The 15,614-nt window shown below is 50.6% G+C and overlaps 1 protein-coding gene across 5 annotated transcripts in view; it reads left to right on the top strand.

Annotated features, from left to right (window-relative positions):
* Positions 1-405: 405 nt before the first annotated feature.
* TTLL8 (tubulin tyrosine ligase like 8) overlaps positions 406-15,614 on the top strand; it is an 81,640-nt gene continuing 66,431 nt past the window's right edge. For 2 of the 5 annotated variants that reach the window (XM_070600348.1, XM_070600347.1), the window contains exons 1-5: positions 407-563; positions 1,093-1,206; positions 9,309-9,400; positions 12,533-12,671; positions 13,463-13,536. In XM_070600348.1, coding sequence (XP_070456449.1) covers positions 1,140-1,206; positions 9,309-9,400; positions 12,533-12,671; positions 13,463-13,536 — 372 coding nt within the window. In that variant the 5' untranslated portion in view covers positions 407-563; positions 1,093-1,139. Of the gene's footprint in view, positions 564-1,092; positions 1,207-7,603; positions 7,845-9,308; positions 9,401-12,532; positions 12,672-13,462; positions 13,537-15,614 lie in introns of those variants that run through there. The other 3 variants (XM_070600344.1, XM_070600349.1, XM_070600345.1) reach the window with 3 other exon arrangements.

The following is a 15,614-nucleotide window of genomic DNA, read 5'->3' as shown; positions in this document are numbered from 1 at the left end:
CGCGGACTGTGCGCGCCGTCTCCGACCCGAGGCCGGCGCGGGATGGGGGCGCTGGGGGGAGGCCCGGGGTGGGGGTAAAGAGGCGGGCCGGGAGGGTGGCGGGCGGAGCCTGCTCGGCGGCCGGGCTGGTCACTGGGGGCCGGTTGTGACCCTCGGGTCTTTATGACTTGGGGGCTCCGAATACCGGGCGGGTCCGTGTAACCTCGACAGCCGGGCGCGGGGCGGGACTGCGGTTCCCCGGGCGGGGCCGGGGCGGCCACTGCTCTCCGCGGACACCATGGCCCGCGCGGTCCCACGCCCCGGCCCCCGCCCCGAACCCGGCCCCAGCCCCAGCCAGAGCGCTGCCGACTGCGGCCCGTCGCAGCCCGCGCCCCGCGCGCAACGCCGCCGCCGCCGGAGCCGCGCCCGCCGCCCCCAGCCGCCCGCGCGCCCGCGCAGCCCCACGCCCCGCGCCGGCCGCTTGCGCCCCCAGCGGCCCCGGCCCGTTGCTCCGGGCAACCGCGGGACGCAGGGCGGTGCGGCGAGGGGCAGAGGCGCAGCGCGCGCCTCGGGGCCGGTCCCGGGTGAGCACGGGTCCCACCTCCCCTCGGAACCGGCCTCTGCTCCCTGCGCATCCCAGACGGGACCCCGCCCCGCCCCGCCCCGCCCGCCGCGGGATTCTAGTCCACCCCCTTCGGAACTCCAGACCTTCACCCAACGCCAGACCTGCCCACTCCTCCACCCCTCCACCCCTGACCCGCCCTCCCACTCCCCTTGGGGCTCCAGGCTTGCCCACCTCCTTTCTGTCCTTGGAACCCGAGATCTCCTCCCTTTTGGAACCCCAGACCTGCCCCCCAATCCCAGACCTGACTCCCCAACCCCAGGCCTCCCGCCTACCCCAGACTTTCCACCCGCTCTCCCCCAACCCCAGACCTGCCCCACTCCCCTCCCACCCTAGACCTGCCCCCCATTCCAGATCTGCCCCGACCCCAGACCTGCCCTGACCTGGCTTCAGAACCCGGACGCAGCCCTGGCCCACCCTGGGATCCCCAGACCTGCCCCGCCCCACAGGGCAGCTCCCGCTTGTTCCATCACTGGTACCCCTCCCTGCAGGGGCCCCCGCGGCCAGAGGGAGGAAAGGCAAGCTGCCGGCGGCCGGAATGGAGCCGGGGGAGAGGAAGAAGCTCCCGTCTGCCTCGTCGGAAGGAGACCGGAGAGAAGAAAATAGTGAGTATTGTCCTCCGGGCCAGGTGGAGACCCAGCGTCAGGGCTGCCCCCTAGATGCCCTCGGTTTATCAAGCGGATGGGGTGGCCGAATCGGTCGGAGACGGCGGCTGGCCCGTCCAGGGTGCTCATGTGAAAATCAGGCAGAGGTCTATTCTTGGGTTCTCCATTCTCTCCTGTACTACCCTGTTTTAATTCTAGTAGCCATATAACAATTCTTAATGGTTCCTAGTGTAAGTCTTCTGACTCTTCTTCAAGATTTGTTTAGGTTTTCTTGGACTTTTGCGTTGCCATATAAATGTTAGAATCGAATTGTTAATTTAACCCCCTCATCCCCTCCCCCCATCCTGCTGGGATTTTAATTTTTATTATAATCAATCTATAGATCAATTTAGGTGAGAATTAGCATCTTAGCAATATTGTCTTCCAACCCATGAACACTTAGTTCTTTAATTCTTGTCAGGAATGTTTGTAGCTTTCAGCGTGTTGCTATGCAAGACTTCTTTTGTTAGATTTACTCCTAGATATTTAATGTTTTTAATGCTGCTGTAGATGACATTTTTGAGTTTCATTTTCTGTGTTTCTAGTATATAGGAATACAATTGATTCTACTATGCCGACTTGGTATTTGGTGCCCTTGTTAAATACTCTTACTGATTCCAATGGCTCGTAGCTTCATTTAGATTTGTTACATACACAATCAGCACCTGCAAATCTTTTCAATCTTTATACCTTTTATTTCCTTTTCTTGCATAATTGCATTGGCTAGTACTCTCAGTGTAATGTTGAATAGAAGTGGTACAGTGGACATCTTTATTTGTTCCCAAACTGAGGGAGAAAGTGCTCAATAGTTCACCATGAAGTATGATGTTGCTATAAGCTTTAAGGGAAACCCCTTTTGTTCCTGGTTTACTGAGAGTTTTAAATGAAGTTATTACATTTTATCACATGCTTTCTTCCACATCTATTGAGATGATAATATGTATTTTTTTCCTTTAGTCTATTAATGTGGTAGATTATATTGATGGATTTTCAAATATTAAGCCAATTTTGTATTCCTGGAATAAACCTCATCTGGTCATGTTGTGTTGTTTTGTGCGTCACCGGATTTGATTTACAAATGTTTTAAGATTTTATGTCTATTTTTATGAGTGAGATTGACCTGTATTGTTCCTTTCCTATGATGTCCTTGTTAGATTTTGATATTAAATGTACGGCCTCCTAAAAAGAGTTGAAAAGAGTTTCCTATTTCCTTATTCAATAAAAGAGTTTATATAGGTATTTTCTTCCCCTTAAATGTTTGGAAAGATTGATGTGTGAAGCCATCTAGACCTGGAGTTTTCATTGTGGGGAACCTTTTAATTGTGGGATTAATTTCTTTAACAGAAATAAGACTATCTGGATTTTCTGTTTCTTGTATGTCAGTTTTGATAAGCTATGTTTTTCAAGGAAAATGTTCATTTCATATGAACTGTCAAATTATTGGCGTGTGGATGTTCATAATATCTTATCATTTTAATATGTATAAAATCGATGATGTCTTTTTCATTCTTGATATTGGTAATTCATGTTTTCTCTTGATCTATTTAGAGGTTTATAAATTTAAAAAATTGTTTCAAAGATCCAACTTTTGGTTTTGTTAGTTTTCTTTAGTACACGTGTTTTTACTTAGTTGAATTCTGTTCTTGTCTTTATTATTTCCTGTCTTCTACTTCTTTTTGTTTGATTGTTGTTCTCTTTCTAGCCTCTTGGGATAGTGGCTTAGATAATGAATTTTCAATTAGTTTTCTTTTCTAATATATGCATTCAAATCTATAAATTTCCCTCTAGTCACTATGTTAGCTGCATTGTAATGCTTTGATATGTCATATTTTCATTATCATTCAATTCAAATAATTTTAAAATTTCCATTTGCTTTCTCCTTTGATCCATGTATTATTTTAAAAGTGTGCTGCTTAATTTTTTAGCAGTTAGAAGAATTTCTAGTTACCTCATTGTTATGAATTTCTAGTTTGATTCAACTGTTGTCAGAGATTTAATCTGTATCATTTCAATCCTTTGAAATTTGTTGACACTGTCTGTAGCCTAGCATGTGATCTGTGTTGGAAGATGTGTATGTGAAAAAAATGTGTGTCTCAAGTTGTGGGACATGGTGTCCACGCATGTCATTTAGGTCCAATTCGTTAATCCTAATGGTCAAATCTGCTACATTCTACTGATTCTTTGTTTTATCTTTAATTTACTGAGAGAAGCAGACTAAAATATCCCAATATGATTGAGAATTTTCTGTCTTTGTTTTTGTTGTTCTGTCAGCTCGTGTATTTCTATGCCTTGAAGCTCTATTATTATAGTCAACTTAAAAAGCAAATTCACCTGTTATTTTAGCCTCAAAATGAGTTTATTCCAGAATAGCTCAAAGAATTGCAATTCAGTATGCATACTATGGCAAACCACAGACAAATCCAGAGAACAAAGGAGGGAGCTGCTTTTATAGAGAAAAAAGGGGAGTAGGGTGGGGCTGTCCTAAAAGAAAGTCCATTGGGGAAAAGTAACAGTTCGGGGAGCAATGGCTTCTCATTGGCTGTGCTGTGGCGTTTCTCATTGGCTGTGCTGTGGCGCTTCTCATTGGCTGAGCTGTGGCGTTTCTCATTGGCTGAGCTGTGGCGCTTCTCATTGGCTGGGCTGTGGCGTTTCTCATTGGCTGGGCTGTGGCGTTTCTCATTGGCTGGGCTGTGGCGTTTCTCATTGGCTGAGCTGTGGCGTTTCTCATTGGCTGAGCTGTGGCGTTTCTCATTGGCTGGGCTGTGGTGCTTCTCATTGGCTGGGCTGTTACCGGGCTGGGAGAGAAATCTCCCTTTGGTACCAGAGTGGTGTTACTTGGGGTGGAAGATGCAAGCGTCTGTCTTTTCGTGTTTGGAGTAACTGATGTGTGATGGGGCTGAGAGCTCCCCCTGCAGGCCTTCCCCATCCAGTTTAGTTAAGGTTTCTTTTATTTATTTCCACAGTATGCACACATTTGGAATTTTTTTTTGTTTTCCTGACAAACTCATCTTTTTAAAGTCTTTTTTTTGTAAGATTTTATTTTTCCTTTTTCTCCCCAAAGCCCCCCAGTACATAGTTGTATATTTTTAGTTATGAGTCCCTCTAGTTGTGGCACGTGGCACGCTGCCTCAGCATGGCTTGATGAGTGGTGCCCTGTCCCTGCTCAGGATCCAAACCAGCGAAACCCTGGGCTGCTGAAGTGGAGCGCACAAACTTAACCACTCGACCATGGGGCCGGCTCGAAACTCATCTTTTTAATATTACGGACTATCTCTCTTTTATCTTTAATAATGATTTTATTAAAATTTTATTAATATTTTCTAAAGAAATATTAGTATGTGTCTAGATACTTACTGTATATCTCTAAAAATGACGTTTATTACATAACCAAACTCTTTTTCACACTCAATAAAATGAACAGTAATTCCTTAATAAAACCCGATGCCCAAAATATGTTCATATTCCCCCAGTTTTCCCCCAAATAACTTTACTGTTGGTTTGTTCCAATCAGAATCTGATCAAGGGCCACACATTGCATTAGGTTGTCTCTTTTAATCTAGAATAACCAGTCCTCTTGACTGGGGTTTTTAAGACATAGACTCCTTGGTGCAGACAGCCTCTTGTTCTGTAGAGGGTCCCACCTTGGGGATTTGTCTCAGCACTGCATCATGGTGGCATTTAGCCTGTTCCTCTGTCCCTCTATGCACCTTGTGACCTGGAGGTGGGATGTAGAGCTCCATGGCTTCGGGTTAAGTCTTGCCAGGACTCCTTCAGAGGTGGGGCTCTCATCTAATTTTGCCCACAGTGTCTGTCCATCCCATCATCGGTGCCATGACTGGTCACTGGGACAGTGCTGGCCAGCCCTGTATTTCCCGTGGCCACTCTGAAGGGTGGTGCTTTGGCCCCTGGCACCTGTCTGAGTCCCCTGCTGTGGGAGGTTCCCTGGAGAATCCTTCTGAGATGGGATGAGATGCAGGAGGTTGCTTGGAGAATACTTCCGAGTCAGTGCTGGGGTCATGAAGAACCTGGGCCTGGCCAAGGGAGGTGGGAACTATGATGTGATCACAACCCTGCCCACGGCATGGCCACCACAGCTCCTGTGGTGCCCCACCCCCTCCCAGGCTCGGCAGCCTCCTGGCCCTTTGGTGTGGGCCGTCTCTCCCACATGAGGCACTGACTGGCTGCCCTCCTTTCCCACAGGGCTCTGTGGCCTCAGTGGAGTTCAGATCCTTCCGGAAGTTCTGCTTAAGTGCTTGTTTCTGCCATCAGTTACCCATTTCCAGGGAATGTGTTGGCATATCCGGCTTTTCCCACGGCCTTGGGTGAGATTTCTGTCTGTGAGGCTTTCTAACTTTTGAGAATCTTTCTGACATCTGGACTGTGTCCAGTCAGTCACCATCGTGGGCTCCCATGTCCCAGATCAGGAATCACAGTCCTGAGAGCTCTGGTCCCTCCAGTCGGGTGCAAGAGTGGGGTTTAGAAACCAAATCTGGGTGCTGGGGGGATCTCTGCCAGCCTGTTTATGTGCTTCCTAGCCCCCCCAAATTTTTTTTTTTAAAGATTGGCACCTGAGCTAACAACTGTTGCCAATCTTTTTTTTAATCCCCCCCAAAACCTCCCAGTACATAGTTGTATATTCTAGTTGTGAGTGCCTCTGGTTGTGCTATATGGGATGCCGCCTCAGCATGGCCTGATGAGCGGTGCCATGTCCACACCCAGGATCTGAACCGCCGAAACACCTGGCTGCCGAAGCAGAGTGTGCGGACTTAACCACTCAGCCACAGGGCTGGCACCCCCCAAAAGTTTTCAGCCAGAATGGAAATTAAGGTTTATTAAGATATTTCTGTGTCTATTGGGGTAGGTTTTATGATTTTTGTTTCTTCTCTTCATGTGGTAACCCGAGGTCACCGGGATGTGGTGCCCTTTCTGTGTGTCGCCGGTGTACTTTGCTCATTATTTCTGTCTGATTTTGTCATCCGTGTTGAGTCCCATCGGGTTGTGATCTTACTTTCTTGTGAGGTGTTAGGAGCAGACACGCACTTTCTGCTCCCAGAATAAGTTGTACAGGATTAGATGCTGGTGGCATTCACCCATGAAGCCGTTAACTTGGAGTTTCCTGTACGGGAAGGAGTTAAAATTCAGATTTAGTTTCTGTATTATATATATCTTATAGTTCTTCTTGCATCTGTTTTGGTAATGTGTATTTCTCCAGGAATTTTTCCGTTTCACGTACATTTCTAATTTGTTGCCATAAAATTCATGATATCCTCTTAGATTTTAAATACATAAAGAGTTTCCCTGTCCTGTTAGTACTTTTTATGCCTTTTCTCTTTTTCACTTGTTGCTCTCACCAGTCATTCATTAATTTATCAGGCTGAAACCCTGGCTTGGTTGGTCCTTTTTATTGAATTTTTAATAATGTCACTAATGTCTCCTCTTTAATAATTTTCATGTAATTTCTTTGGGTTTAAATTTACTGTGTCCTTTCTCAGTCTTGAGATGGATGCTTAACTCACTGTTTGTGTGTGTGTGTGTGTGTGTGTGTGAGGAAGACTGGCCCTGAGTTAACGTCTGTGCCAATCTCCCTCTATTTTATGTGAGATGCTGCCACAGCATGGCTTGATGAGCAGTGCTAGGTCTGCGCCCATGATCTGAACCTGCAAACCGCCGGCCGCTGAAGCAGAGCATCCAAACTTAACCACTACGCCTCTGGGCCAGCCCCTTAACTCACTGTTTTTAGCTTTTATTATTTTCTAGTATATGCAGCTAAAAGCCTCTTTGTAAACATGCTTAGCTGTGGCTCACAAGATTTAATAATTGGTATTTTTTGTTTGTTTGTTTGTTTTGCTGAGGAAGATTACTCCTGAGCTAACATCTGTGCCAGTCTTCCTCTACTTTGTATGTGGGTTGCGTCTACAGCATGGCTGATGAGTGGTATAGGTACACGCCTGGGATCTGAACCCACGAACCCAGGGCCACCAAAGAGGAGTGTGCCAAACCCAACCACTACGCCACAGGCCAGCCCAGATAATTGGTTTTTAATTGTCATTTAGTTAAGAAATATGCAGTACTTTCCATCTTGGTTTCTTCTCCGGCACAAGCGTTGTTTAGAAGTATGTTTGGTAGTTTGTTCTGTTACTGATTCCTGATTCCTGACTTCACGGCTCTGTGATCGGGGACAAATCGGTGTGATTACAACCCCGTTTGAAATTTTCTGCGAGCGTCTCGGCGGTCAGTTTTACTGAATGTCCCTTGGGACCTGGGATTCCCGTGCCCAGCGGCTGAGGAGTGAGGTGGTCCGTGTGCTCGTGGCGTGCAGTTCTGACAGTCACGTTTGTATCTTTGTCCTCAGCGACCTGCGTCGCCAGTTCCTGAGAGCAGTCTCGTCACTTGGTGTGGCTGTGGCTCTGATTTGCTCTCCTGGTCGCTCTGCTGGCCCTGCTTTGTCTGTTTTGAGGCAATGCTGTTAGGCCATTTGTACCGTCCAGTCTCTGCTCTGGCTTCTGTCTCCAGAGGTAACCTCGTGGGCTCCAGAACTTCAATGACGTGGGTCACTCAGTGCGCGCTCCCTGTGCCTGGCTCCGTCGGACGTCTGCACGGTGAGCGTTTCCTCCAGTCTGTGGCCCATCTCTTCTTCTCATAGTAGACGCAGCGTTTTGATTTTGATGAGTCGATCCACCCACTTTAGCCTGTGTGGTCAGTCCTCGTGTGCGGTCTTGGGACTTTCCTGACCCGAGGTTGTAGAGTCCTCATGTGTTTAGCTTTCGCATTAGGCCTGTGGTCCGCTTCACATTAACTGTGTGTCTTCTCAGGTGGGGTTGTCATTCGCTTTCCCTGTGTGGACACGTAGCTGTCATGGCACCACCCGCCTTGAATTGGTTTGGTGCTTTAGTCTCAATCCGTTGGCCCTGTGGACATGGGATAACCGGAGCCCACGGGGTGGAGGGGCTGCAGGAGGAGCAGGTGGTAGGTAGATGGGGGTCTGCTGCCAGCCTGCCCCACCTGCAGGGCTCCTTGGACATCCGGAGACCGTGGGTCCAGGAGGTGTGGGGAGGTTGGGTGGTCTGGGCAGAATACGTAGATTCCAGGGCATCGGCGCGGTGGAATTAAAAGCCACCAGACAGGATGAGATGGCCCAGGAAGTGGTCATGGAAGGCGAAGCAGGGAGCTCTGAGGTCCAGGCCTGGGCTCCTCCGCGGTTAGGGCGTGAGGAGAGAGAAGCGGCTGCAGTGAGGAGGGGTGAGCAGGAGCCCGGGGGGGGAGGGTCTGCTGGCTGCACGTCCACTGCTGCCAGAGGCCAGGAGCCAGGGGAGTGGCCGCAGGAGTGGTCTGCGCCTGTATACAGCCTTAGCACGAGCCACGTCTGTGGTGGACCCAGCAGGTGGGGGTGTGGAGGGTGCCAAGTCGAGGGAGGAGGGTTTTCACTTTTATTTTTTAGGGTGGATGCTACAATGCCTGGTGTATGCTGATGGGAGACTGGTGGCCAGGGTCAGAGAAAGGAACTGAGCAGGGGCTGGTGGCGGGGAGGCTGGCCCAGGTGGAAGCAGATGGGGTCATGGTGTGGCAGCATAGCGGGTGGGGACCCCAGCAAGGAACGAGGGTGCCCCAAGGCCAGAGCTGCCGGAGCGCGGGCGGGGGGCACAGAAAGGGTGAGGCCAGGGGCTTGCAGGCTGGGGAGGGTGTTGAAGAGGTGCAGGAGGAGGGTCTGGGGGCGAGCGGAGGCCGGAGGAGGGCGGGGAGGAGGGCTGGCTGCACCGGCTGCTCCCAGCTGTGGGCCTGGGTCAGCCCCCAGGTCTGCTCAGAACAGAGCAGGTGACAGGTGTGTGGCAGGTGGCGGGGAGGAGGGCTGCACCAGCTGCTCCCGGCTGTGGGCCTGGGTCAGCCCCAGGTCTGCTCAGGACAGAGCAGGTGACAGGTGTGTGGGCAGGTGGGCGGTGGCGGGGGATGGTGAAAAGTTGATGGGACCCTTGTGATTAGGCCTGGGGTCTCCCCATCCGAATGTCGCTGTTTAGAGCACTCCTGGGTCTCTTTCCTGTGCCTTGATGTTTGTTTCTCTTTTGCAGAGTTAAAACGAGGAATTTCCCTTGACTCGACTTCTTCCCCCAAGTTAGACAGATACAAAATAGCAAAACAATTAACGGAAAAAGCAATCAAGGTAAATGCTCTCCCGGACTCCGTAGGGAGGGGTACTTTTTAACAATGAAAATTTATTTTGGAATTTGTAGAGTGAATCTGTTGCCTCTGACACTCCTCGGCCGAGGTGCCTGGCTGTGGACACCTTCGCTCCTGCCCTGGGCCTGGGCCTGGCCCCAGTGGAGGCTCAGGCCAGACTTACTTTCTATTTTAGCTGTACTTTTGAAATAGGTAGTACTTTCAAAATTGGAAAAGTGCAGACACGTGAACGGTGAAAATCTCTCCCCCAGCCATGAGGTGGGTGTGTGGCCCCAGGGTGATGCACATCCCAGACGAGGTCTGGGACAGACTCAGTGACTCACAGAACCCCTTGTATCAGTTCCTCACGCCCCAGGCCCCTTGGGTGACACAGTGGGGACAGATGTCGCCTGTGTGTGCAGACGGGGTTTGCACCTCAGGAGAGGAGCTGGGAAGTTATGACCCTCGGGGCTCACTTGGGGCAGCTGGCACAGTCACCCCTCCTCAGGGATGGGTATGAACACTGGGGTCTGGGGGAAATAAGGAAGGTGCTTGTATTTGTTAAATGGGAGCAGATGGCTCCACGTCTGCTGCCCTGAGAATACGAAGAGCCTTTTCTGGGGAGGAGGCTGCATTCTCGTATCTTTATCATGCTTGGCTGCTCAGAAGCCCAGGCCCGTGTGGGAGCACTAAGAGGTCCAACAGATATTAGTGCATGAGAACGTGCTCATTCCCTTCACTTTCTTCTGAAGCACAATACACACACACAAGGTCCACCAATCCCCATGCAGAACTCGGCTGTGCCGGCCAGATGCACCTGCAGAGAGAAGCACAGCGCATGCAGATGATGTGGTCGGTCATGACAGGAACACTCCATCATCTCAGAGTTGCTTCTGGCCCTTAGTCATTCCCCTCCCCCACCCCAAATCCCGGTGCTTTTTAAGCTTCCTATCACTGTCCTTTCTGGGATTTCATGTAAATAGAACTATACCAGCTCATTAATTTTCAGATTTTCTTCTGAAACCTTAAAACATGTAAACATTTAGGGCTACTAGCGTCCCTCTGAATACTGCTTTAGCTGCATTTCACAAGCTTTCATTTCAAATATTTTTGTTGAGATGTGGTTCAAGGTATTTTCTAATTCATGTCATTATTTTTCGTTGATCATGTGTTACTTAAAAGCATAGTTCTTTTTTCTTTTTGAGGAAGATCAGCCCTGAGCTAACATCTGCTGCCAATCCTCTTCTTTTTGCTGAGGAAGACTGGCGCTGAGCTAACATCCATGCCCATCTTCCTCTACTTTATATGTGGGACGCCTACCACAGCATGGCTGAACCGGTGAGCCCCAGGCTGCTGAAGCGGAACATGTGCACTTAACTGCTGCACCACCAGGCCGGCCCCAAAAGCATAGTCCTTAATTTCTATACCTGTGGATTTTTGTCTAGCTTTTTTGTTATTTATTGCTAGCCTGATTGCATTGTGGTTGAAAATGTAACCTGTATGATGTTATTCCACTGAAATGTGTACAGACTTGCTTTCCACGTCGCATTTTGTTAATTTATATAAAAGTAGATGTAGATGCCCTATTCCTGGTCATCAAGGTAGAGTTTGTTTTTTGAGTGGTTCAAATCTTCTAGTCTTATTGAATTTTTGTCTGTGTGTTCTGTCCTTCACTGAGAGAAACATGTCAAAATATCCTGTTAAAACTGTGGATTTGTCTACTTTGTAGTTCTGTCAATTTTTGCTTTATATAATTTATTGTCCTCTTAGTGTATCTTTCTGGTGAATTGAACCTTTTGTAAAAATTATGCAATGATTTTTTTTACTTCAGTGATATCTATTTTTCCTAAAGGCTGTTTTGTCCCCATTTAGACTCTTTTATTTCCTCCCCATCTGCAGGCATGTGCTTTTGGTTTTCTCTTGTCAACAGCATAGAGTTAGGTTGAAAAAACTCTGATCTGTACACTTCCCCTTTTGCTGAAGCATTTGTGTCTGTGTCTATAATTAACCTACTGGCGTTCACAGACATTCCTGAGTGTGCCCTCTCATTTCAGTCACTCGGTTTGTCCTATCTGCTCTGTTTTCCTCTCCTGCCTCCTGTTGACCGATTACTTTTTTAAATTCCATTTTCCCCCTCTCTTAAATGTTAGAAGTCTTATACTCTTTTTATTCTTTTTATAGTTCCCTTAGGAACTGTTTTCTGCTAACTTATTGAAATTAATCAATTTTTCTGAAGTTGTTCAACTCGTCTACAATTAAGCAGAGTCTTGGGGATGGCCAGATGGCTTTGCAGGAGCTGCCCCTGCTATGAATCAGGCTCGTTCACATCCCTCTTGTCCCTGTGCGTGGCCCTGTTGGGTGTCAAGGGCAGGCTTTGGACCAATTTTCCAAGTAGGAGGAGGCTCAGGGAGGTCCTCTTCCCTGCCAGGTCTTGCCTGGGTGCTGGAACTTGGACTCATAGCTTCCAGCCACAGGCACCAGCATCTTGACGTGTTTCCAGATTCTTGATGTGGGCACGCCCTCCCATTGGGACCTGTGAGCTATCAATGCTGTGTAACAAATCACCTTGAACTTGGCTGCCTAAGCACACCCATTGATTATCTCAGTTTCTGTGGGTCAGGAGTCCAGGCACAGCCCTGCCAGGTCCCCTGCTCAGGGTCTCTCAAGGCTGGAATGAAGTGTTGGCTGGGCTGGGGTCTCATCCAGAGGCTCGACTGGGGAATGGTCCGCTTCCAAGCTCCCTCAGCTTGGTGGTAGAATTGATGGTAGAATTGTGGCTGTAGGATTTGCAGCACCTTGCTTCTTCAAAGCCAGCGGTGGGGAGAGAGTCTCTGCTGCTCTGAATCTTTAACCTCAGGGAAGCCCTGGACCCTCTTTTGAGGGGCTCACCTGATTTGGTCACACCCACCCAGGATATCTGTGTGCAAGGCTGCACAAGGAAGCAGACACACACACCACAGAGTGGGCCCTGCCCAGTGGCTGCCCCAGCCCTGCACACCATCTCTGTGTGTTCTGGGAGCATGATGTGGGTGTCCTCCTGCTGGTGCAGTCCATTCTGCTTTGAAAACCCCTCTTACAGAGAAAGAATTAGCTTGTCTTTCAATTCTTTAATTCAAAACATGCTCTTTAATTTGAGGAAAAGAAGATTTTCTCCATCTACGGACACTACCCAGTGATCCGGGCCATCCTGCGGAGGAAGGGCTGGGTGGAGAAGAAGTTCCACTTTCTGCCCAAGGTCACTCTGAACGTGGGAGATGACAGTGCAGGGACGACGGGTAAGGTGTTTAAGGCCATTGTCTTCTATTGTCAGACGCTTGCCTGTTTCTGTCACGAGGACCCAGCTGCGAGTTGTCACTGCCCGGGAGGGATGCTGGGATGGTCCTGCAGGTCCTGTGCCTTAGGCCTCCCCCAGCATGTGTTGGGGTCTCCCTTGGGGGGCAGAAGACCCTATTGCCTGCCCCAGAGGTCACCCTCCCAGCCTCCCTGACCCTGGGTGTCCACATCCTGGGCAAGCACTCTCAAACCCTGGTACTCGTCACTCCTTGGTGTCCCCACTCTCCACACCCTGATGGTCCCTTTTCTGACCTCAGCTTCCCACGGGTCACTCCTCAGCCTCCTGCAGTGCAACTGCACCCTGGCCCCTTGTCTTGTCCTCCCAGACCCACTGCCCGTGGCCTGGCCTCCTGCTCTGCACCAAGTGTCTGTCCTCTTGGCCCTGGAGTATGCACGGGGCCAGCTCCCACATGGTCCTTGAGACCCACAGCAACCCCCATGGTCCTGCATCCCTGTGCCTCTCCACATGCTCACCCCCTGGCCATCTTCACACCCCACACCCAGGGTCCCTCATCCCTGGCATAGCACCTGGCAGATGGGTGGATGTGACCTGAGCCTGACTTGGCCCTGCTCCATCTCAGGACCCACAGAGGCACCTGAAGACAAGGTTGCTCAGAAGCCAGCCAGTGCTGTGCTGGCCTTGGCAGTGGCAGGGGCCATCATGGTGAGTGTGCCTGTGCCTGGGCTTTTGAGCTGGGAGGCCTGATGTCCCTCCTGCGTGTTGTGTTTGCAGAAAATAAACGTGCCGAAGGCAAAGAAAATGAAAACATGGCTTTGGAGAAAACAGACGACATCCATGATGTGATGGTAGGTCCCCACTTGTGAGCTCCCCCAGGGGCCCGTGGCTGAGCCGCGACCTCACTGCACTTCTTCTCAGGGTTCCCTGCCTCAGTGCCCGCAGCCCTGTCCTGGGGGAGGGCTGAGAAAGCCAGAGGCATGCCAGCCTCCCGAGCTGGGCTGGGGAGTAGGACAGCCCTGGCAACAGGCTGCAGGACATACTGTGCATGTGTGTGTGTCCCTGTGTCCACCCCGTGTGTAAGATGACAAGCTGTGTCTGTAGCTCTGTGGAGGTTCTGTGGGGGGATCGGAACAGCCCAAGGCCCTCGAAGAGCAGCCAGGAGAGTGAGCCCACCCTCTGCGTGGTTGCGGTGGTGACGGCCGCACGTCCCAACTGCGCAGGGAAGAGAGCACAGACGGGAGAGTGAGCCCACCCTCTGTGAGGCTGCGGTGGTGAAGGCCGCACGCTCCGACTGTGCGGGGAAGAGAGCCCAGACGGGACCAGCTCCTGTGACCTTGACGTCAGCTGAGGGGCAGATCAGCTGGCAGAGGTGGACTTGCCAGAGATGTGCTGAGACAGGAGGCGTCCACACAGGGCAGAGGTGGGCCCTCCTCGTGACACACGCAGGTGACACCGTGAAGCCTCCAGAAGATGGCACCGGGTCACTTGTGATTTAACGGGAGGGAGGAAATTTAGAACAAGACCAAAAAGCATTCACCGTGGAGAAAATCTGACACATTCCACTACGTTAAAAATAAGAGTGCCTGTTCCTCAAAGGACACCATTAAGGAAGTGGAAAGAGAGCCCGCCCTGCTGGTCTAGTGGTGGAGACCTGGCGCTCTCACCGCCTCGGCCGGGGACTGTCTCCGGTCGTGGAACAACACCACCATCCGTCAGTCATCATAGTGTGGCGGCGGCTCATGCAGAGAACTAAACTAACAAGCAGATGCACAGCCATGCACAAAACCTTCAAAGAAAAAGGCAGAAAGACAAGCCAGAGTAGGGGAGGTATTTGCAGTGTTCATAATCTAAAAGATCTAATATCCAGACTATGAAGGCACTCACACATCAGTAACAAATGACAGTCAAATAGAAAAACAGGCAAAACCTGAACAGGCTGATGCTCACGTTATTTTAAGCGCCTGAAGTTGATTTGTTTCTATAAAAGTTGGTGCATGTGACACTGGGCAGCGCCGCATGCAGGGAGGTGGGAGGGAGTGTGGGGGGCCGGGGCCAGGCAGCCATCCCTGGGGGCAGGCAGGCAGCAGCTCTGTCCCGATGCTGTTTCTCATCCGCGGTGCCTGGGCAGCCAACTGCTGCTCTTCGTACTCCCATCTAAGAGAGCTCATCACACACTTTAACAAGCGAGACACATGGGACAGCGGCAACACGCTACAGATGTCACGCTCAGAGTTGGAAGAAAGGAAGGCTGGGCCGCACACAGTGAGCCGCGAGGACGAGCCTCAGGAGGTGCCCTGGCCATTGGGGCCCAGCTCCCTCGTGGGGGGAGCCCAGTCCTGCATGAGCTGGGGGTCCACGTGGCAGGACACAGGTGTGTCCACGCACGCCAGTCTGCAGAGAATGAACCTGTAGGGTCTCCAAGGTCTTGGATCAGGGGTCATCTCTGGGGGGTAGAATTTTGGAGAATGTTTTCCTTTCCTTGTTTCTCTTTGGTTAGAATTTTGACCAAACATGTTCCATTGTTTGTAAACACAATCACCAAAGACACCCCAGTCTAGCTTCAGCCTTGCTCCGAGGCCCCTACGTTCTGGTGGGCCTTGCCCCCCTGCTCTGAAGGAGGAGCCCGTCTCCCGGGGGTCCAGGTCATGAAGCAACGCATCCACTTTGTGTCCACACATGGTGTATTCCTGAGCTGGACGGAGGCACCCACGGGGCAGGCATGTCGGACCCCACTCGCAGCCCCACATCCGGTGCTTGCTTCCTGAGAGCAGAGACCCTGTGCGGTCACAGCTGCTCCCACGCCCAGGACACATAGGCCCTCGAGGGAGATGCGTTGGGCGCAGTGCAGACCGCAGGTCCACAGTTAGAATCTGCGTATCATTTAAAATCTGGTTCCTTCAATCTTAGTTAAAACTTAACCGTCAAA

Source organism: Equus przewalskii, chromosome 29 (genome assembly GCF_037783145.1).
Source record: "Equus przewalskii isolate Varuska chromosome 29, EquPr2, whole genome shotgun sequence".
In the NCBI taxonomy this organism is placed as follows: domain Eukaryota; kingdom Metazoa; phylum Chordata; class Mammalia; order Perissodactyla; family Equidae; genus Equus; species Equus przewalskii.
The sequence above is the reverse complement of the archived record's forward strand: the minus strand, read 5'-3'. Positions and strand labels throughout refer to the sequence as shown.